Source organism: Rhinoraja longicauda, chromosome 15, assembly GCF_053455715.1.
Source record: "Rhinoraja longicauda isolate Sanriku21f chromosome 15, sRhiLon1.1, whole genome shotgun sequence".
Taxonomy (NCBI): domain Eukaryota; kingdom Metazoa; phylum Chordata; class Chondrichthyes; order Rajiformes; family Arhynchobatidae; genus Rhinoraja; species Rhinoraja longicauda.
In genome coordinates, this window is record NC_135967.1 from 28,350,623 (window position 1) to 28,374,376 (window position 23,754).

At 39.8% G+C, this 23,754-nt stretch overlaps 1 protein-coding gene across 5 annotated transcripts in view; it reads right to left on the reverse strand.

Moving 5' to 3' along the window:
• LOC144600602 (ecto-NOX disulfide-thiol exchanger 2-like) overlaps positions 1–23,754 on the reverse strand; it is a 155,560-nt gene that overhangs the window by 33,481 nt on the left and 98,325 nt on the right. For all 5 annotated transcript variants that reach the window (XM_078412382.1, XM_078412379.1, XM_078412380.1 and 2 more), the window contains 3 exons: positions 23,205–23,417; positions 15,117–15,223; positions 10,272–10,386 (listed from right to left, as the gene is read on the reverse strand). In XM_078412382.1, coding sequence (XP_078268508.1) covers positions 10,272–10,386; positions 15,117–15,223; positions 23,205–23,417 — 435 coding nt within the window. The remainder of the gene's footprint in view (positions 1–10,271; positions 10,387–15,116; positions 15,224–23,204; positions 23,418–23,754) is intronic.

Here is a 23,754-nt window from a genome sequence, read left to right on the forward strand (position 1 = left end):
GAAGAGGTTACCAGGGAAATTGATAAGGGCAAGGCTGTGGATGTTGTCTATATGGACTTCAGTAAGGCATTTGAAAAGGTTCCACATGGAAGGTTGATTAAGAAGGTTAAATCGTTGGGTATTAATAGTGAGGTTGCAAGATGGATTCAACAATGGCTGAATGGGAGATACCAGAGGGTAACGGTTGACAATTGTATGTCAGGTTGGAGGCCAGTGTCTAGTGGAGTACCCCAAGGATCTGTGTTGGGTCCACTGTTGTTTGTCATTTACATTAATGATCTGGATGATGGTGTGGCAAATTGGATTAGTAAATATGCAGATGATACTAAGATAGGTGGAGTAGTTGATAGTGAGGTAGATTTTCAAAGTCTACAGAGAGACTTGGGCCTTTTGGAAGGGTGGGCTGAAAGATGGCAGATGGAGTTTAATGCTGATAAGTGTGAGGTGCTGCATTTTGGTAGGACAAATCAAAATAGGACGTACAGGGTAAATGGTAGGGAATTGAGAAATGCAGTGGAACAGAGGGATCTGGGAATAACTGTGCATTGTTCCCTGAAGGTGGAATCTCATGTGGATAGGGTGGTGAAGAAGGCGTTTGGTATGCTTGCCTTTATAAATCAGAGCATCGAGTATAGAAGTTGGGATGTAATGTTAAAATTGTACAGGGCATTGGTGAGGCCGAATCTGGAGTATGGTGTGCAGTTCTGGTCGCCAAATTATAGGAAGGATGTCGACAAAATGGAGAGGGTGCAGAGGAGATTTACTAGAATGTTGCCTGGGTTTCAGCACTTAGGCTACAGAGAGAGGTTGAACAGGTTGGGTCTTTATTCTTTGGAGCGTAGAAGGTTGAGGGGGGACTTGATAGAGGTTTTTAAAATTTTGAGAGGGACGGACAGAGTTGACGTGGGTAGGCTTTTCCCTTTGAGAGTGGGGAAGATTCCAACAAGGGGACATAGCTTCAGAATTGAGGGACAAAGGTTTAGGGGTAACATGAGGGGGAACTTCTTTACTCAGAGAGTGGTGGCTGTATGGAATGGGCTTCCGGTGGAAGTGGTGGAGGCTGGCTCGATTTTATTATTTAAGAGTAAATTGGATAGGTATATGGATAAGAGGGGATTAGAGGGTTATGGTCTGAGTGCAGTTAGATGAGACTAGGTCAGGGAGAATGGTCGGCGTGGACTGGTAGGGCCGGACAGGCCTGTTTCCATGCTGTAGTTGTTATATGTTATATGTTATATGTTATATGTTTATTTGCCTAAGTCCCTTTGGATTACTTTTCTTACCTAAAAACTTCATAACTCATGTCATAATAATGTTTCCAGGATTATCTGTTTTTGTTTATTTGCCAACTGTTATATGCAATACATTTTCCTAATGTTTAACTCCTAAAGGCCATGAAAAATTATGGCTGCAGATGATCGGTAAATAACTAGTTCATATGTCAGAAACTGTACATCACCTCATCACAACAAAACTGAAGTCTATCTTCACAGCACATTAAAGACGAGTATATTACTTTGCTGAAACTCTAAGAAAGGTCTGAAACTTGGGGAAACCTGTTAGTAGGTGCAAAACAAAAGCCGTGCATTCATGTAATAAATGGACTTTGCAAGTTGTATTCTGAAATTATAGATGACTGCTCCTTTGCTAATGAATAAATTATCATGGCAACACTCATTGCAATTACTTAAAATGCAGCATATAATAATCAGTTACAAGTCAATTCAAAGCTATTTGAACTGCTGTGTATAATAAATAGAGCAAAAAAGATTTTGCAGGCTCCATTAAGCCTATGGTGTATAGGTTTATTCATCAACAATATTTCCTCGTATGTGAAAATCTTAATTTAATTGCTAAAATATTTGAGGGCATTTCTAGATCTTCAGACGGTTAAATGTCAATCATAAGGGAGCTGCCTCTGAGAAAAGTAAATCAAACAAATCTAATCAGACCATTGGCCATATTCCCACACCCTGCAATTTTTCATATTGCTTTGAATCAATATTAAGTTCTTAATTTATATTTAACCTATTTAGATTACAACTATTTATTGATTTTTTGCTTTCAAATATCTTCCAGGTTTTAAAACAATATTTACTCCCTCATCTCCAAACTTTTATTATATCATTGAGGGAGATGTAGTCGAGTTTCCAACTTTTTTTCTTGCTCTAATATTCCCTTTCTCTGTCTGCTCAGGAAATGGTGAATTATGCTGGAGTACAGACAATCTCGGGTCTCTCGTCCAACATTTATTTCAAACACAAAGCAGGACAGCAAGAGCAAGAAATACTGAAATAAAAGTAAATTACTGGAAACAATCAAAACACAAAAGACTGCATATACTGGAACCTTGAACAAAATACAAACTGCTGAAGGTGTTCAGCGGATCAGGAGCCTATACGTAAAGTCACCTGTCCATTTCCCTCTACAGATGCTGACCAAGTACAGTACAATGTTCCAAGCTCAATACCACCCTCAACATGTTCAATGGGTATGGGTATGAATCATGTGTGGGCAGATGAGATTAGGTCATCTTGGCATAATGTTCGAAACAGACATTGTGGGCCGATTCAGTAATATTCAGAAATTGAAGCTTTTACATTTCACACTTCTGGCACTTAGTTCCTTGAATACTTCCAGATAATCACACTTGCCTTTTGTAATTCTGCAATCTTTCATTACCCTCTTTCCCTCATTTTATCATTTCACCTTATCCGATCAATGCCTTCACTTTTGATATCTCCTCTCCCCACCATTTCATGCATTTTCAAACTTGTTCTATCAAATAACATTTTCCGATTCTCATAAAGGTTTTTTTAATCCAAAAGATTAACATGGTTTCTCCCTGCAGCGATGCTATTTGATCTGATGACTATTTTTGTCATTTTTTATTTCATCCTTTTCTGGACTCTTCACTCAAACTCATGCAAATGTTACTAAACATCTAATATCTCAGGCAATCCAATCAGGTAGCATTATTAACAGTGTTCTGCTTAACTTTGTAAGGGCCGTTGAAGCAGGCATTCAATCGACTGAACAGGAGACAGAGTAGTAAATAAAAGGGACGCAAATTACAGAATAGGAATACAGAGAGATCATTTTCTACCTTCAAAAGATGAAAACAGAGTGGGAGAGCAGCTATCTTGTTAGAAAAGAATCAACTTAAAAAAAATTTGGGGGGAAGAAGAAGAGTGGGTTTTTTTATATAGTTCAGCGTGTTCCTGATTGAGGAGATGGGATGTAAATTGAAGCAGGCGACCGATTGGCTGAGCAAGAGGCAGAGTAACAAATAAAATAACGGCAAGGTACTATGGAGTGGCCTGTTGAGGAAAAGTACAACTTGAGCCTTTGGCTCAAGAGGCTTCAGAGTGAAGGCTGAGGACAAAAGTGCTGACGTGTCAAGCCCAGAGCAGAGCAACAGTAAGCGGGAAGTGTAAATAGGAGCTGTTGGATACACATAAAGGAGGCGTGCAAGATCACGCATTGTGCTGCAGCTGCACAATGTGAGAGCTGGTGGATCCCATGGTGGTTCCTGGTGACCACATCTGCAGCAAGTGTTGGTCGATCGCGGAACCTGGGCTCAAAGCTGACGACCTGGAGTCTAAGCGTCAAATGCTGCGGCACATCAGAGACAGGGAGAATTACCTGGGCGCTGTGTTTCTGGAGGCAGTCACACTTGTTTGAGTAACTGCTTCCAATTTGCGCCGTGGTCAGGATGAGGGTGTGACTGCAAGTGTGGCAGGCAAGGGGATATAGTTAACAGCAGCGTTACAGGAGCTTCTGCCCTTGAGCTTGTCAAGCAGGTCTGAGATTCCTGCTCCCTGTGCAGACGAGAGTAGGATGGGTGAGCACTATTCTTTGTCACAAGGATCGAGAGTCTCAAAGGCTGTGTTACCTGCCTGTTGCCATCTCAGGACATCTCGCTGGAGTACCCTGTACTCGCTGGAGTTTAGAAGGGTGAGGGGGGGACCTCACTGAAACTTACTGAATAGTGAAAGGCTTAAATAGAGTGGATGTGGAGAGGATGTTTCCACTTGTGGAGAGTCTAGGACTAGAGGTCTTAGCCTCAGAATTAAAGGACGTTCCTTCAGGAAGATGAGGAGGAATTTCTTTAGTCATTGGGTGGTGAATCTGTGGAATTCTTTGCCACAAAATGCTGTGGAGGCCTTTAGTGAATATTTTTAAGGCAGAGATGGGTCAATTATTGATTAGTACGGATGTCAGAAGATATGGGAAGACAGGAGAATGGGGTTAGGAGGGAGAGATCAGACATGATTGAATGGCGGAGTAGACTTGATGGGCCGAATGGCCTAATTCTGCTCCTAACATTTATGATCTTATGATCGTGTCTGACTTTCAGAGAAATTTGGAGTGGGAGGGAAAGATCCATTCGTCATGGTCTATGCGGGTACAATGATGTAGGTAGAACAAGGACAGAGGTTCTGCTGAGGGAATTTAAGCAGCTGGGTACTAAATTAACAAAGCAGAACTAAAAAGTGAATACTTTCTAGATTGCTACCTGAGCCACGAGCATATTGGTATTGAGTCAAGAAGATTAATGAGTTGACCGCTTGGCTCAAAGATTGGTGCGTGTGAAGTGGGTTTGAATTCATGGGACACTGGTATCAGTATTCGGGAAGGAGGGAGCTGTTCCGATGGGACGGACTCCACTTAAATCTGGCAAGAGCCTGTGTCCTTGCTAACCGCATAAGTAAGATCATAGATAGGACTTTAAACTAAATAGGTGGTGGGGGGGTAGTCAACAAATTGGAAATTTATTGATGAAGTTAAAGGGAAGGAGAGTGCAGGAGAGGTTACTGAAGTCTCCAGAAGTAATAGGACAGATAGTTTTTTTTTGTTTTTTTTTTGAAAAGCATATGTACAGATGGAAATAAAAGACAAATTTGTTACAAAGTTCTTACATAGCTTCAATTTTTAATTTTTTAAAGAGAGAAAATAAAAATAAAGAAGAATGAAAAAAAAAATGGAAAAAAAAGAGTTATAACTATAAAAATTAAAGGGGGTAGATCCGGGAGACAATAACCACAGTTGTACATCCAACTCTAAACTCAAGTTTCAACTTTTAATTAATTTTTTTTATTTTAGTCCTGTGTCAAGCCCATTTACTTTTCTAAAAATTCAATAAATGGAGACCATATTTTAAAATATAAATCAGGTTTGTCAATTAAGGCAAATCTTATTTTTTCCAAATGCAAGGTCTCTGTCATTTCCGTAATCCACATTTTAGTTGTGGGGGTTATTGTTTTTTTCCAAAATTTAAGTATTAATTTTTTCGCAGTTATTGAACTGTAATCAAGAAAATGTACCTGACTTGTTGTAAAGTTTGTAATATGTTCTGATAATCCTAATATTATTAATTTTGGATCCACATCCAATTGCTTGTCAATAACTTTAGAAACTATTTTAAAAATATCCAACCAGAAATTTTACATTTTTATGCAAGTTACGAAAGTATGAGCTAAATTAGCTTCTTGAAATTGACATTTATCACAAATAGGAGAGATACTAGGAAAAATCCTATTTAATTTCGTCTTCGAATAATGTAGTCTATGTATTATTTTAAATTGTATTAAGGAATGTCTAGTATTTAATGAACATTGGTGTATATGTTGTAAACTTTCATCCCATATATCTTGCATTATGAGTTGGTTCAATTCATCCTCCCATGCTCGTCTATATGATTCTGATGACGGAATGTCAGTGTCTAGGAGAGTATTATAAATAAAGGATATTAATTTATTTGAATTATAATGTCGATTCAGGCATACATCAAGAGTTTCTGGACCTCTAAATTTATATTCTTGCATGTGTAATTTTACATAATCTCTAAGTTGTAAATATCTAAAATAATTATTAACATGTAATCCGTACTTCTGCTGTAAATCCTGAAAAGAAAGAAAAGTTCCCTTATGATAAAGATCTCCCACCATTTTAATTCCATAACTTTTCCATTGAGCAAATCCTCTATCGAAGAGAGACGGTTTAAAAGAAGGGTTATTCGCAATAGGGAGGAAAGAGGATAAGTTACTGTTTTAAAGTAAGTTTTAATTGTTTCCAGGTACGGATAACACTATGTATAATCGGATTACCTCCATATGTTTTTTAATTTAAATTTATTGGAGCTAAGAGGATCGCACCAATATCAAATGGTAAACAATCCTCTTTCTCCATCTTTAACCAATCCGGTTGTTGATCAGTGTCATCCAACCAGCAGGTTATATTTTTAATATTAACCGCCCAATAATAAAATAAGAAGTTAGGTAAGGCAATTCCTCCATTAGCTTTAGACTTACATAGATGTCTTTTATTTATTCTATGAGTCTTGTAGTCCCAAATAAAATTAGTAATAATTGAATCGATTTAAAAAAAAAACTTTTTTGGAAGATAGATCGGAATTGCTTGAAATAAGTATAGTAGCTGTGGAAGAAAGATCATCTTTATAGCATTACTACGACCAACTAATGATATAGGGAGTGTTTTCCAAAATTGGATATTTCTGTGTAATTTAGTAAGTAAAGGAGGAAAATTTAATTTAAATAAAGAAGTATATTTCCTAGTCACGTAAATTCCAAGATATTTAAACTTTTCATAGGCAATTTTAAAAGGAAATTGTTGAAGTATGGCCGGATTTTGCTCCATTATTGGCATAATTTCACTTTTGTACCAGTTAATTCTATAACCTGAAAATGAACCAAATTGAGTTATGAGATTTAATAAATTCGGAATGCTAATTTCAGGATTTGTAATGTATATTAATACATCATCCGCATATAAAGAAATTTTATTGGTTGTATGTTTAGTGTTATAACCGTGAATGTCTGGATTTGATCTAATACTCTCAGCAAGTGGTTCTATAACGAGGGCAAATAGAACCAGATAGTTTAAAAAGGGATTAGAGTCTCATTAATAGAACTGAAAATGGGTTTATCACAAAATTGCAAAGAATTTTAATCAATAATAATCATCACTTGTGAATAACTAGATCTTAATTGACTAAAACTGATTAAAAAAATATATACAGAGAACCATTTAATATTGATATTGAGATGGAGTAGTTAGATTTCTAGTAAATTAAATAGAATGATATTAAAGTTAACCTTTCTATTAGTCTTCTTACACCCAAAGAAACCAGCTTAATTTTTCATAGTCATCTGAAATGAATCAATCCTAATGGTAATGACATATGCAAGGGATATGGATAGTTTTGTAGGAGTGGTTTCCATCACAATAATGTTTTTAAAGAGCAGAAAGCATAATTGAAATTATGCATTGAACAGAATAATTTCCATTTAAAATTCTATAACCTTTCAGTACAACTTTGACTATTTTGATTAAATTGTGCCGTCAACATGAGCATAACTCAGCGGCATCCCTGCCTTGAATGTGGATTGGCTTTTCCATCAAGGGGTATATTGATTAAATCTAATTCCATTTTCACTCAAGATTACTGTGGCAGGTCTCACTGAGTAGTAATCAGATATGACCATTCTCAATTTTTTGCCATTAAATACTTTGCATAGGAATGCTGAAAATTAATACGTTAACATGGTATGTTAACTGTGCTGTTTACCACTAATCTGGGTAAAATGACTCAGTTAAGCATCAACCAGAAATTCAACTAAGCCAAGCATCAACCGAACAGTGAAATGTTGAAGAGCCACGAGGAGTTCAAAATAATTATCTCGCTTATTAATTCATATTTAGGGATTAATTCTGGGGCTGTGGTACATATTCTTCAAAAATAAAACCGGAATCCTCTATAACAAGATGTAATATGGGAAACAAGTGTGGAAGTAAAATGGCAGAAAGGAGTAGACCAGATAAAATTTATGGAACATGATAAATATTACTTTATGGTTAATTGTATGCCGGGGGAACAAAAAGGCTATATTTATTTATCCAGCACATTGTTAATCACCAGGGTTTCAATTTTCAATGGCATCCGATTTTTTTATGCAGCTGCTTTCTTAATCCACTGGAATGTTTTAATAAAATTATTCAAAGAATGTTATTTTCTCCAAAATATCTGAAAGTGAAACAGCCTTTTCTTTATAAAAAGAAAGAGCTGTGTATGAGGTAGGTCATTAAAGTAGATGCGCAGCAAAACAACTCAGTAAAAAGTTGCACATAGATCAAAGGAAAAATACCAAATGTGACAAACTGAACTAAAACAAGGTACAGCTATTTTACGCAGGATCCCCCAGGGTTGTGTCCTTAGCCCCCTACTGTACTCCCTGTACACACATGACTGTGGGGCCAGGTTCAGCTCCAACTCCATCATCAAGTTTACTGACGACATTGTGGTGGTGGGCCTGATCTCCGATAAAGAGGAGAAGGCCTACTGGGAAAAGGTGGCTGATCTGGCACTCTGGTGTCAGGACAACAGCCTCCTCTTGAATGTCACAAAATAAGGAGCTGATTGTAGACTTTAGAAGGGCTCAACATCCGAGGACGTACACGCCACTGGAGGTAAATGGGATTACTGTGAATAGGGTGAGCAGCTTTAAATATCTGGGAGTTCACATCACAGAGGATCTGACATGAACACATTGCCGCACTGGTGAGTAAGGCAAGGCAGCGCCTTTACCACCTCAGACAGTTGAGGAAATTCAGAATCTCTGAGGATCCTTCAGTGCTTCTACTCTGGGGCTGTAGAAAGCATCTTGACCGGAAACATCACAATCTGGTTTGGGAATAGCTCTGCCCAGGACAGGAATGCTCTGCGGAGTGTAGTGCGTTCGACTGAACGCACTATGGAAACTACACTCGCCCCTGCAGGACCTGTACATCAGGAGGTGCAGATCCAGAGCCAGCAACATTATGGGGGACCCCTACCACCCCAGCAACGGACTGTTCCAGCTGCTAAGGTCAGGCAAACACCTCCGCTGTCACGCTGTGAAAACAGAGAGGATGAGACGGAGTTTCTCCCCACAGGCCATCAGGACTGTTAACTCTCATATCACCAGGGACTAATTTAATATACTGTATCAATTTAATTTTTGTATTAAACATTTTTTTTTCTATTCTGTTTTGTAGTTTTAGCACAATCCGCAGGCGTTGCCACTTTCATTTCACTGCACATCTTGTATATGTATGTGACAAATAAAGTTGACTTGACTTGAAAAAAACTGAAGTTTCAATGATTTGTTTTCATATAATTGTGAGCTATTTTAGTTGAACATACTTAAAGAATAACTACTCATTCTTGTGTTAACTTACTCGATGCAACGTATAGGTCAGCTCGTACCCTCGACACCTTGCAGCAAAGTTGTCAAGAATGGGCTGGAGATCAGATGCAGGTTCACCTCATGCAAATTTACCAAAAACCTGTTTTGTACACCAATTCCTAAAGCAGTTGATTCCTTGGGGTTCCTTCCCTGTTACATAACATGTCTTCAACTATGAAAGGTTAGTGCAGATGCTACCACCAATTCAGATGTCAATAAACAACAACATTTGAGAGTGTAACACGGTAATCAGTATTACAAGCTGCACGGTTTACATACTTCTGGCAGGTATTAGGTCAGTGTTTGCACTTGTATTCTCATCAGTAGGACACTGGCTGCTTAGTCCACAAGGGACAAAAGTGGAGTTTTCAGAATTGAACCAGCACTTAACCAGAATAACAATTTGCACCATCTACCTCCACAAAATATGCAGAACTCACCTGATTCCCGATGTACTTATGTTTTAACAGCATTTTACAATTGTTCATCCAAGCATTGTCAGCTATTCCTCGAATATACAATGAAGCACAATCTGCATTTACAGGTATAATTAACCAAAAATATTGCTGAAAGCTCTGACAGACATGCACGTTAGAGACATAACCACGTTAAGTAGAGGTTAAAATAACTTTTGCAATTTTCAAGACCAGCGATACATAATATATCCTTTTGGAAGACAATTTTCCCACAGATTTGGTGTTATACATTCCTTTTCATTGCTGCTAGACTATGGTTCAACAATGGTGAAAACTGACAGCCTCACTATTACTTCATATCAAAATTTAAGCCCAGCATCTCTTTCTTTAGCCTGGTATTAATTTTAACAGGTTACACTCCTGTGAACTGATCTGGGGCATATAACTGTTTTAAAGTTGCAGTATCGGTGTAATTTATTGCTTTTGTACAAGATGACAGATTGTCTTCATGATCTTAACTATTAGGGTGTAACTGCTTTAACCAAACAGTAATACAATTCTAAAATAAAATGAGAAAAAAATGTTTTATTACTGCAGGACATCATACCCGATTCATCTGTCGTTTTGTTTGTTGGCATTTCTTCCACTTCATCGTCAGACATCTCCATTTCTTCTTCACGGCGAATACTCATAAGCTCATCGTGATGGATGTTACGAATTTCCTGAGGGTAGGGAGAAAAGCTATTGATTATTTCATAAGGAACTGGGAGTTATCCAAATGCCATGTATTTCAGAGATTTCCACAAATAGTATTGGGGGAAATTTATAAAACATTAGCTCTTTGGGAAACCCCCCCACAAATGGTGCTTTAGGTCTGATAATTGTAGTGTACAATTTGTGAGTGCATAAGCAAAAAGATTGAATGATCAAAGGTGACATAGACCACAAATATCTATACGATCCCAATATGTTAAAAGTTAATTTTAAAAGGCAAGATTTGTGTAAGTTTTAAATAGATTAAAGTTGAAACAAATATTCAAAAACCATTTAGGTCATTCAAAAAAGAAAAAAATCAACAGGTTTAATGGAATAGTGATTCCATAATATTTGCAGTCAAGACAAGATTGGTAAACTTCATTCTCCCTGAAGAACGGCTATATAATACTTACAATCACATAATGATTTGTCTTTAGAAAAATGAACAGAACAAACCATTAGGAAAATGATTCCTTTTCCTACTTTTGAATGTTAACTGTTGCTGAAACCTGTTCCTCTTTGCTGCTCCTGAAGAGTACAATTCACCTTTGCTTTGTCTTCACTTCATTATTCTAGTTTTAACTTAAAATGTATTGGTCTGCAGTCCTTCAGCATTTGTGCTTGATCCATAAGGACTGGGTGATAATCTGCTTACCGCACATTCCTTTGGTCTAGAAATTCAGACGACCCTGCATCTTCCAAGGAAAACATTTCAAACACTGCGGATGTAAATGTTATTGAAAAGCTGCTTACCTTTGGAGTACAGATCATTAAAGAGGAACACAAGGTGAAAGCTCCAGAATTGAGTGGAATGACACACACCTTATTTTAAAACAATATGGTCAATTTATCCACCACAAAATCTGTCCTTGAACTCTTGAGAAATTTGTTCAATTTGTACTCACCAATTTTCCGCAGAGGTGGGAGGGATGACTACAACAAATTGATTAAATATTCTTACAGATGGGGCATCTCTACATTTAGAATATAGGGCGATAACATTGACAGCTATTGGTTAATGGAAAATATGACAAAGAATCCCTGTGAATATATACTATATCATCTCCCTAACACATCACTGTGGATGTCTTTATGCTTTCTGCTAAATACAAAATAATAACTTACCTTAGACGTGCAAAATGCTCCTGAATACAGTGGGATAGAAATTCATTCTTGTTGCTAGCAGTCAATGCATAATAGCATCTGTATGCTGCACTGTGTACATTACGCAGCTAAAACAATATTGCATGTTTAGCACAAGCAACCAAGGAGAAATTTAAAACTCAGTGTACTTTTAATTCCACATTATTGTATAGCGAATAAAGTAACTTTTTGAATCGTATTTAATATTTATTTTTAAATATCATTCCGAATTACAAGTGGAATAAAAAAATGATTGCACACCGAGTTAAGTGCCTGTCACACTTAGGCGATTTTTTAGGCGACTAGGTTGTCGCCACATGGTCGGGGTGTCACCTGCATGGTCGTGAGAAGTCTCCAAAGAGTCGTAGTGTCTTTCTGGTTGCTGCTGGATTTTCAGAATGTTGAATTTTTTTTGGCGACATTGGATTTGACGCCAATGAGCGTAGCTTGACGTATCCTGACGTCCAAGACACCTCACATGCTCTCCATCCCCTCGATAACTTCCGGTTTCCAGGCCCCCACTCCCTCATCTTTACCATGGATGTCCAGTCACTCTACACTTCCATCCCCCATAAAGATGGTCTTGAAGCCCTCCGTTTCTTCCTCGACCGTAGAACCAGCCAATCCCCATCTACCAACACTCTCTTCTGCCTAGCAGAGCTGGTTCTTACCCTTAACAACTTCTCCTTTAACTCCTCCCACTTCCTCCCAACCAGAGGCGTAGCTATGGGCACTCGCATGGGCCCTGGCTATGCCTGCCTCTGTCGGGTACGTCAAACAATCCCTGTTCCGGATGTACACTGGCCCCATCCCCGAACTCTACCTCCGCTACATCGACGACTGCATTGGTGCTACCTCTTGTACCCATGCAGGACTCACTGACTTCATACACTTCACTTCCAATTTCCATCCTGCTCTTAAATATACTTGGACTATCTCCGACATCTCCCTCCCGTTTCTGGACCTCACCATCTCCATCACAGGAGACAGACTAGTGACTGACATCTACTATAAACCACAGCTATCTGGACTACACTTCTTCCCACCCCGTCTCCTGCAAAAAGTCTATCCCCTACTCCTAATTCCTCCGTCTACGCCACATCTGCGCCCGGGATGAGGTATTTCACACTAGGGCATCAGAGATGTCCTCGTTCTTCAGGAAACGGGGTTTCCCCTCTTCCATTATAGATGAGGCTCTCACTAGGGGCTCTACTACATCCCGCAGCTCCGCTCTTGCTCCCCCTCCCCCCATTCGTAACAAGGACAGAATCCCCCTCGTTCTCACCTTCCACCCCATCAGCCAGCGTATCCAACAAATCATCCTTCAACATTTCCGTCATCTACAACGGGACCCCACTACTGGCCACATCTTCCCATCCCCTCCCCTTTCTACGTTCCACAGAGACCATTCCCTCCGTAACTCCCTGGTCCACTCATCCCTTCCTACCCAAACCACCCCATCCCCGGGCACTTTCCCCGGCAACCGCACGAGATGCAACACCTGTCCCTTTACCTCCCCCCTTAACTCCATCCAAGGACCCAAACAGTCTTTCCAGGTGAGACAGAGGTTCACATGCATCTCCTCCGTAGCAGAGCCTCCAACCTCATCTATTGTATCCGCTGCTCTAGATGTTAACTTCTTTACATCAGCGAAACCAAACGCAGGCTCGGCGATCGTTTCGCTCAACACCTTTGCTCAGTCCTCCTTAACCAACCTGATCTCCCGGTGACTGAGCACTTCAACTCCCCCTCCCACTCCCAGTCTGACCTTTCTGTCATGGGCCTCCTCCAGTGCCATAGTGAGGCCCACCGGAAATTGGAGGAACAGCACCTCATATTTCGCTTGGGCAGCTTGCAGCCCAGCGGTATGAACATTGACCTCCAACTTTAGATAGTTCCTCTGTCCCTCTCTTCCCCTCCCCCTCTCTTCCCCTCCCCCTTTCCAGTTCTCCCTCTATCTTCCTGTCTCCACCTATATCCTTCCTTTGTCCCGCCCCCCTGACATCAGTCTGAAGAAGGGTCTCGACCTGAAACGTCACCCATTCCTTCTCTCCTGAGATGCTGCCTGACCGGCTGAGTTAATCCAGCATTTTGTGAAATAAATACCTTCGATTTGTACCAGCATCTGCAGTTCTTTTCACCTGTCACCAAGTGATGTAGGTTGTCACCGGTGCTGACTTCGGTGAATTCCATTGATGACTACCTACGTCAACCTACGTCAACCGGCGACAGGTACCAGTGTCAATAGAAGTCAAGTTGTGACAGGCATTGGGAAAACCCCAGTCCACAGAAGTCAAGCTACAACAGCCAGTCGCGATGCTGATGAATGAAGTCCATGTACGCCTATATCGGCGACAATCTATGACAATGTGCGACCATACCGACGACAAGGTACGACCATACCGGCGACAAGCTACGACCATACCAGCGACAACCTACGACAGCTGGCTACCATCGGCGACAGTTGACGAGAGTAGCTACGCCAGGCTACGTCAGTGGCGCTTCCTTGGCGAACGCCCGTGGTCATGGGACTAGGGCATAAAGGAAATTCTTAACATTTTGACGGAAAATTGATGTATGAAGTTATTGTATTTCAGAGTAGTTTCTCGTGGCATCACTTTCAAATAGTCATGATGCAGAATGATTGGAAACCCTATCATACACCCCCTTTTATAGGGAAACTGGGTGATTCCATTGTTTTGGAGGCCAGAATGACGTGAATTGTCTTCAGTTGTATTCAGTCTTCAGGGTCATAGCTTGTCGTAGCTTGTCGTGGGTGGACGTAGGTTGACTTCAGTTGTCTTAGGTTGTCGCCTGTGTGGTCGTAGGTTGTCGTAGGTGTCGGCGTAGGTTGTCGTAGGTGCGGTCGTAGGTGGACGTCCTAGTCGCGACGATTGGGTCGCCAGTTGTCAGTAGCTTGCCATAGCTTGACGTCAACTAGGTGGTAGGTTGTTGTAGCTTGTCGTAGACATTGTCGTAGGGAGGTCCAATCGCCGTTTTTTCGGCAACTTGCTACGACTATTAGAGTCGCCGGCATTCGCCTAAAAAATCGCCTAAGTGGGACAGGCCCTTCAGCAGACTGTCTTTCACATCTGTAAAATGGTTTTGAATTTAGTATATTTTACTCAGCTGAATTAATTTTTTTTTACGTAAAAAAGATTTACTTGTTATAATGCAATTTCTAGAGGTCTTGACCCAGGTGTATAAATGAGAAAGCTCATTTAGAAAGGTCAGAAAGATATGGGCACAAGAAAAAATAAATTCACAACAGGCAATGATGCTACCAAATAGATGAAATTTTTTGAGCGGGGTTTGTGCATTGGCTTTCTTAATAATTGATTTCGGAGGGCTTAATATTACCGGAGGGGTTCATCAGGTTTTCCATTCCCCACCATTGATACTTCTAACATGGATATATATTTTTTACCCATTGCTCCCATCCCACCCACATAAATGCCAGGCTACGGTTGAACTGCATGCAAGGATTTTAACTGACATTGTCTTTAAATTTTATATGCACACTAAAGAATGATAGAATTAGAAAATTACTAACCTCTGCTTGATTTCGCCACATATGCAGATTCTTGCGTTGAGCTTTTGAGAAATGGTCCCACGCCTTTTGCTTGGAGGCAGAGTGGAAAACGGAGACAATCTGCTCAACTTTGGTGAACAAAGGAGTCAAACAACCCAGTTTATGGTCCCACCAGGCATTAAGTGAGGAGTAGAGAAGTAAAAGAGGAAGGGAGTCAGCAGGCAAGCAGGCTATCGTGATCAGTGCAGTTCTGTGATCAGTGTTAAGTGACCCCAACTTATACTTACTTTGTAGGATTTCGCAGGTGTGTACTACCTTCTTCAGGTTAAATGCCCATTGTTTAAAACTACATATATTTTCTTCTATCCCTAAACATTAGAAAGAATCAAATCTATACGTTTCCATGTTCTAGAGTCCTATTTCTGGAGGTATTTGAATAAAATATGGGACTACTGATTGAATTAAAAAAAAAAAAATGTGACAGAAGATGAAAACATCATTTTAGAATGACACCAGTTGGAATCATTTTGCATAAATGCATTGTGGATTATTGCAAAAAAGTTGCAACTTCAGTTAAACAAAACCAGCCAAACTTTTTCAGTTGATTTTTTTTACAACCACGTTCAGCAATGAACTTATTTATATCCAATAACTGGCATTAAAGGACATTTTAAGCAGAAATCACAATCACAAAACCAGCCAAACTTTTTCAGTTGATTTTTTTTACAACCACGTTCAGCAATGAACTTATTTATATCCAATAACTGGCATTAAAGTACAATAAATTGCGTACTTTTAACTGTCAAAAATGAGAAGAGAATAAATAACTATGTACAGGGTGTAGAAAGTTAGTGACTTTTGAAAGCAGGGAATTAATAGTAAGTCATTAGATTTAATGGAGAGTCAAAACTGCTAAATCCACATGAACCAACATTGGAGAAAGCGGCAAAACTGAAGTACTAGAGTGAAGGGCAGCAGGAGACAAGTAATGTTGGGCTCGCTGAGAACATGAAAAAGATTCATTTTGAAAGAACTAAATTTAATTTGTAGGTCAACCTCTTGTTTTAAATAAAGCTCTATGAATCTCCCATTCTCTTCAACGCCTCGTCCTGCATTGCAATAGAAAATTTGTTTGAAACCCTTACTGCCAATATTGCTGTTAAATATTTTCCAGAGGGGGATTCAAGGGTAGCCTGAGGTAACATTGTTCTTATGTACAAACTCCCACCGGAAATAGGGTTTTCCATGCTGTGAGATTCCAACTTCCACTAGGAAATTTACAGCAAACACATATTTTGACCACATGATCATTCCTATTCCTAAAGAAATTGACGCCAAATAAATAAATTTTGAGATCGTTGCAAATGGAGGCATTGACGAACTAAAAAGAAGAATGATCGAAAAAGATGGGACAGCTGGATTGATGAGGCATATCTGTTAATATGTGGAAGAAAATAAACAGAGATGGAATACAAATCATAGAGATACAGTGTACAAATCTGGACTCCAAACAAAACAAGGAAATTCAGGCACTGGAGACATTTTAAGAAAGGGTACCAAACTGATGTCATTTTAGTTGCCTACAGCTCTTTATTCCGGGGAAGAGGAGGTTGAAGTGAAAAGTTTTAGAATTCCAATAATGTTTATTGTCTGGAGGCAAGGCTTAACTTAGAAAAGACATAAAGAAGGTATGTCAAAGAGGAAAGTTCCAGAGGCTGAGATGAAAAATACATTAAATATTGGATGAATATTTCAGGAAGTGAGCAATTGAGAAGTAATTGATTTTGGGAACAACCGTGTGTTTCATGGTTCTCCAAACATCTCCAAGTTTGCGGATGACACAAAGCTGGGTGGCAGTGTGAGCTGCGAGGAGGATGCTATGAGGCTGCAGGGTGACTTGGATAGTTTGGGTGAGTGGGCAGATGCATGGCAGTTGCAGTATAATATGGATCATTGTGAAGTTATCCACTGGTGGCAAGAACAAGGAGGCAGATTATTATCTGAATGGTGTCAGATTTGAAAAAGGGGAGGTGCAAGGAGACCTGGGTGGCCTTGTACATCAGGCAGTGAAAGTAAGCGTGCATGTACAGCAGGCAGTGAAGAAAGCAAATGGCCTTCATAGCGAGAGGATTTGAGTTTAGGAGCAAGGAGGTCCTACTGCAATTGTACACGGCCCTGATGAGACCACACCTGGAGTATTGTGTGCAGTTTTGGTCCACTAATTTGAGGAAGGACATTCTTGCTATTGAGGGTGTGCACCAAGTTAATTCCCGGGAAGGCGGGACTGATATATGATGAAAGAATGGATCGCCTGGGCTTATATTCACTGGAATTTAGAAGGATGATGGGATCTTATAGAAACATATAAAATTCTTAAGGGATTGGACAGGCTAGATGCAGAAAAAATGTTCTCCATGTTGGGGGAGTCCAGAACCAGGGGTCACAGTTTAAGAATAAGGGGTAGGCCATTTAGGACTGAGATGAGGAAAAACCTTTTCACCCAGAAAGTTGTGAATCTGTGAAACTCTCTGCCACAGAAGTGCAGGCCAATTCACTGGATGTATTCAAGAGAGAGTTAGATATAGATTTTAGGGCTAACGGAATCAAGGGATATGGGGAAAAAGCAGGAACAGGGTACTGATTCTGAATGATCAGCCATGATCATATTGAATGGCGGTGCTGGCTCAAAGGGCTGAATGGCCTACTCCTGCACCTACTTTCTATATTTCTATGCTCCCTATATCAAAAGGTCAGAAGTTGCAATCTTTATTGATGGTTGCACGTTATTTAATTCCACCACCAATTCGTTAGATAATGAAGCAATTGGTACCTGCTTGCATCGAGTCCTGGATAAAGTCAGAGCTTTGCTGATATTCATTCTATACAAGGGCTCTGCAGCAGCCATCCATATTCCTCTGACATCCATTGCTACTATCATGTCATAATACCAATTTCCCACCTTCACCACATTAAATGCAAAAGGAGGCTTGAGCTGGGTTATTCAACAGCAAGTGGCTCACTTCCTAATTCCTTAGTGCCTTTTACAATCCAAAAGGCATGTGATGCTTGAGATCGAATGCTCTCTACTTGGCTGCATGAGTGCAGCTGCAATACCACTCAAGCAGACTGACACTGTTAAGGACAAAACATCCAGATGACCGGTGCCGATACTCATTACCCTTCACTCATTCTTTCTAGCATCATGGGCAGGAGATGTAATCAGTATCATCTATGTCGTACAACAATAATACACAGCAGTGACTGCTTTTATTGCCCAAATCTTGGTCCTAAATCCTGCAAATTTAACAGATTTAAAACATAACTGCAGTACAGCTAAAAACAGCTTTGCACTACTTACTGAGATGAGAACAATTTTCATTTAAGTTGCAGGATGGATAGTAACCTCCACCCTGAAATGATTAAAAATTCCACGTACTGACAAATTTCACGTTAATTTTATGAGCAGAATTGCAACTGCAGGAATTTTGCCTTGAATATTGAACACTTCACCACGGGACAGAATTTACATTTTGTAAAACACAAAGCAGCACATTTCAGATTTGCATTTTTAATAGTATAGTGGATATAATGATTGGTCTTCTCAATGTGCTTAACTGATCTTAAGACTGGTTCAGTGGGGAAGGTTGGAGTGGCGATGGATGAAATGCGGACTATAGAAAAGGGAGGAGATTCAAATATAACTGGCGAAAACATCCCCAATAATTATAAAATTATGATTTAAATATGTGCAGGGGTATTTAAATTCTGAACTAAACTCATCTTACATTAAAATCAAGTGGAACAGTAGAAACTGAATAAAACACATGGGGAATTATTTACAATAATTTTGAGAGGATTATTTACAACATTCAATATTCCTAGTAATTTATATCACTATTTATATTTATAGAATATTATTTGAAACTATCATTACCCATAAAACAAGTGTTTACTGTTTAAAGCTCATTGGCATATTATAAATGCCACAATATTCATCGGTACTGTACAATCTATCTAAAACATTGGATGATATGGAGATGCACTTTTGTAGAGTGATTTAATCATATTTGTAAAGAGTAATTCTGTAGTAATATCATTTTACTCTAGCATTGATGTAATATTTGTGATTGTTTTTGAAGCTTTGAAAACGTGACGAGCAGGAGCCCAGAATTTCCTGGCAGATTTAGAATACCAGTTTATCCTGCAGCTGGACTCAAAACACAATCTTGCTGAGATTGCCTGGCATTTCCAAGAGAAATCAACCTCAGACCCCGTCCAGAGTTAGACCAGGCAAAGGTCTGAGGTCACAGGGGAGAGAGGGGGGGAGAGGAGAGGGGGGAGAGGAGAGGGTGTTGAAAAGGAAATAAACTTATCTATAGAGCAGCAGCTTTTTTAAAATAAATAAAATCAAACTTAATGAAAATCACATTCCTCATTTTAAATAAATGTCTTTGTTATAAATGAAATCAAACAGCGGGAGAGGCGACGGCGACTACACTTCCGCTTCGGGGAGAGGAGGGGGGGTAAAATGGAGCGATGCTGGAGCCTGTCCTCAAGCAGCAGCAGCGCGGTGGACTGTCGGCAACGGCAGTTCGTGTCAGTTCAAATCAACTGCTCCACCCACATCGAGCCAATCACTGCACCCCACGTAGAGACCCAACCAATCGGGCGCTAACAGGGAGGGTGAAACCCAATGAAAAAAAATCGCTTTTTTACTTTAAAATAAACAACGTTCTTTGTTGAAAAGGAAATAAACTTATCTATAGAGCAGCAGCAAGAGCAATGTAATTTGAAACTGATAGCAATGGAAGGTAGGATTGAATCAGAGTTACTTGAACCAGCAGCACCACTACTGCACCATTGGGGCACATTGGAAAATCAAGGAAATAACGTGTGGATTCATGAAACAAAGTTAGTAGTGAGGTACAACAAGCACTTAAGGCAACAAGCCATATATTGGCCTTTATTGCATGGGAATTGGAGTACAAAACTAATGTAAGTGATATAAGGGGCGGAGGTGAAACCACACAAGAACACCATCAGCAGCTTTGGCCTCCGATTCCTGGTGTGAAACAGGATATATTAGCCTCCATTCCCTAGAGTTCAGAAGAATGAGAGACGATCTCATTGCAAAATTCCAAATTCTGTAAAAGATTGACAAATTGTTTCCTTTTGCTGCAGCATCTCAAATTAGGCCATGATCTTATGGTAAGAAGTCAGTCATTTTGGACAGAGGTGACAAACAATTTCATCAATCTTTGAGCTTCTCTAACTCAGAGGCTTCTTTAATGCTCAGTCTGACGAATGCATACATTTGAGATTGACAGAGCAATATTAAATGGCCATGTCACCCACTGTTACTTCCATTTCTAATTATTTTATTATAACCTGCTCTGTACAAGAATTTGATAGGTTGAGATATGGTAATATGGTGCCCAGAACTGTACAGCTAGTGTATCTTAAATATATCTAACATTACTTCTTTGCTCTTAGATTCCATGCTTAGACAATAGACAATAGGTGCAGGAGGAGGCCATTTGGCCCTTCGAGCCAGCACCGCCATTCAATGTGATCATGGCTGATCATTCTCAATCAGTACCCCATTCCTGCCTTCTCCCCATACCCCCTGACTCCGCTATCCTTAAGAGCTCTATCTTGCTCTCTTGAATGCGTTCAGAGAATTGGCCTCCACTGCCTTCTGAGGCAGAGAATTCCACAGATTCACAACTTTCTGACTGAAAAAGTTTTTCCTCATCTCAGTTCTAAATGGCCTACCCCTTATTCTTAAACTGTGGCCCCTTGTTCTGGACTCCCCCAACATTGGGAACATGTTTCCTGCCTCTAACGTGTCCAACCCCTTAATAATCTTATACGTTTCGATAAGATCTCCTCTCATCCTTCTAAATTCCAGTGTATACAAGCCTAGTCGTTCCAGGCTTTCAACATATGACAGTCCCGCCATTCCAGGAATTAACCTAGTAAACCTACGCTGCACGCCCTCAATAGCAAGAATATCCTTCCTCAAATTTGGAGACCAAAACTGCACACAGTACTCCAGGTGCAGTCTCACTAGGGCCCTGTACAACTGCAGAAGGATCTCTTTGCTCCTATACTCAACTCCTCTTGTTATGAAGGCCAACATTCCATTGGCTTCTTCACTGCCTGCTGTACCTGCATGCTTCCTTTCAGTGACTGATGCACTAGGACACTCAGATCTCGTTGTACGTCCCCTGTTCCTAACTTGACACCATTCAGATAATACCCTGCCTTCCTATTCTTACCACCAAATTGGATAACCTCACACTTATCCACATTAAACTGCATCTGCCATGCATCCGCCCACTCACATCCTGTCCAAGTCACTCTGCAACCTCATAGCATCTTCCTCACAGTTCACACTACCACCCAGCTTTGTATCATCTGCAAATTTGCTAATGGTACTTTTAATCCCTTCATCCAAGTCATTAATGTATGTTGTAAATGGCTGCGGTCCCAGCACCGAGCCTCGCGGTACCCCACTAGTTACTGCCTGCCATTCTGAAAGGGACCCATGTATCCCCACTCTTTGCTTTCTGTCTGTCAACCAATTTTCTATCCATGTCAGTACCCTACCTCCAATACCATGTGCTCTAATTTTGCCCACTAATCTCCTATGTGGAACCTTGTCAAAGGCTTTCTGAAAGTCAAGGTACACCACATCCATCGGCTCTCCCCTGTCAATTTTCCTAGCTACATCCTCAAAGAATTCCAGAAGATTAGTCAAGCATGATTTCCCCTTCGTAGATCCATGCTGAATCGGAACAATCCTGTTACTACTATCCAAATGCTCCGCAATTTCGTCTTTTATAATTGACTCCAGCATCTTCCCCACCACTGATGTCAGACTAACTGGTCTATAATTTCCCGTTTTCTCTCTCCCTCCTTTCTTAAAAAGTGGGACAACATTAGCTACCCTCCAATCCACAGGAACTGATCCTGAATCTATATTGGAAAATGATCACCAGTGCGTCCACAATTTCTAGCGCCACCTCCTTAAGTACTCTGGGATGCAGACCATCAGGCCCTGGGGATTTATCAGCCTTCAGTCCCATCAGTCTACCCAACACCATTTCCTGCCTAATGTGGATTTCCTTCAGTTCCTCTGTCACCCTAGGATCTCTGGCCAGTAGAACATCTGGGAGATTGCTTGAATCTTCCTTAGTGAAGACAGATCCAAAGTACCGGTTCAACCTGTCTGCCATTTCCTTGTTCCCCATAATAAATTTCCCCGCTTCTGTCTTCAAGGGACCCACCTTCTAGCAATAAAGAAGAGCATTTAATGCTTTCTTAATCAAATCAACTACCTGTTTCTGCTAACTTCAGGGATCTGTGGAGATACACACTATAGGTGTATAAAGAGTGCAAAACAAGCTGCAAGAAATAAAATTTAGACAAAATGACCATGTTTTCTATAATAAAACAGCTGTGAAAATTGGTGTGTGTAAAAAAAAGGTATGTGTCCAGAGCTAATTTTAGGAATAATGAATTTGCACGAGACTGTTGATTGATATATATTTTTATCATATACAAGTCTAATGCATAGGGTTAATTTTCTGATTAACCAAAAGCCCCTGTTGTATTTTGAAATGATATGAGAGGACCAGAATGGAGTTGTGAGCGCCATGAACGTGAACAGATTGCAAGTGACACATGTTTTCGACACATTCCAGTTACCAACTCTGGAACTTTTGATATTTACAGCATGATGTACAAGCGACATATTTCCTTGCTTCATATTTCTAAATTATTCTCGGGTATATTTGAAAGTGGAACCAAGTGGTATGTCTGGAGTCAGCAGGATAGTAGCTCAATTAAAGGATCTAAAGAATGGCTGCAGACAGCAACAGTTAGACAAGGCACCTAATTTTCTACATCACTGAGCATGGCAATGTATTGTTAGTAATGATTTATAACATTTTTGCCATGTTATGGTTACATTTGCATTGTTTTTAGAAATAATAGTGAATATTTAATATAAAGTGGAGTGGAACAAAAATACTTAAGTTGAAAAAGATGGGAAATATATATGGTGATAATGAAGGTAATTTCAATTGTAGAAGAATGACTCACGCTGAATTAGAATCCCTGAGACAGCATTCTTAAAATTCTCTTTGGCTTCCTCCACTTCTTTTTCATGTTGGATTTTTTCACCCATCAGCCTTCGAATATGGCTATTAGTTGATTGGATCATGGAATAAAAGACATTTGCTGATCGACGGTTCACTTCACCTCGTTCCAACCAGGTATAAAGTGTCTGAACAGCTTCAGAGAATTTTGAATCATCTGCAAGAAAGGTATTGATATATTCAAATGTGCCAGAAAGAAAAGGGAAACCAGATTTAATGGTTAAAAAGCCTTTGCTTTAGCATCTGACAGGATGTATGAATATTTTAAAATAATCATTTATACTATTGCACTATTTATTCTAAGGGTGTGGGAAACTTTGGCAAGGCAAATTGTTCTAAGAAAGTGTCAATAGACTGTCTTTTATTTTGCTGTAATCTCATTGTAAGCAAAAAACTGGGAATGCCCATCGATTACAATGTATGAAATTGGAGTCGTGTGCGTGCCAGAATGAGAAGGACTTACAAATACCCAATCCGTGAAATTTATTAGCGAA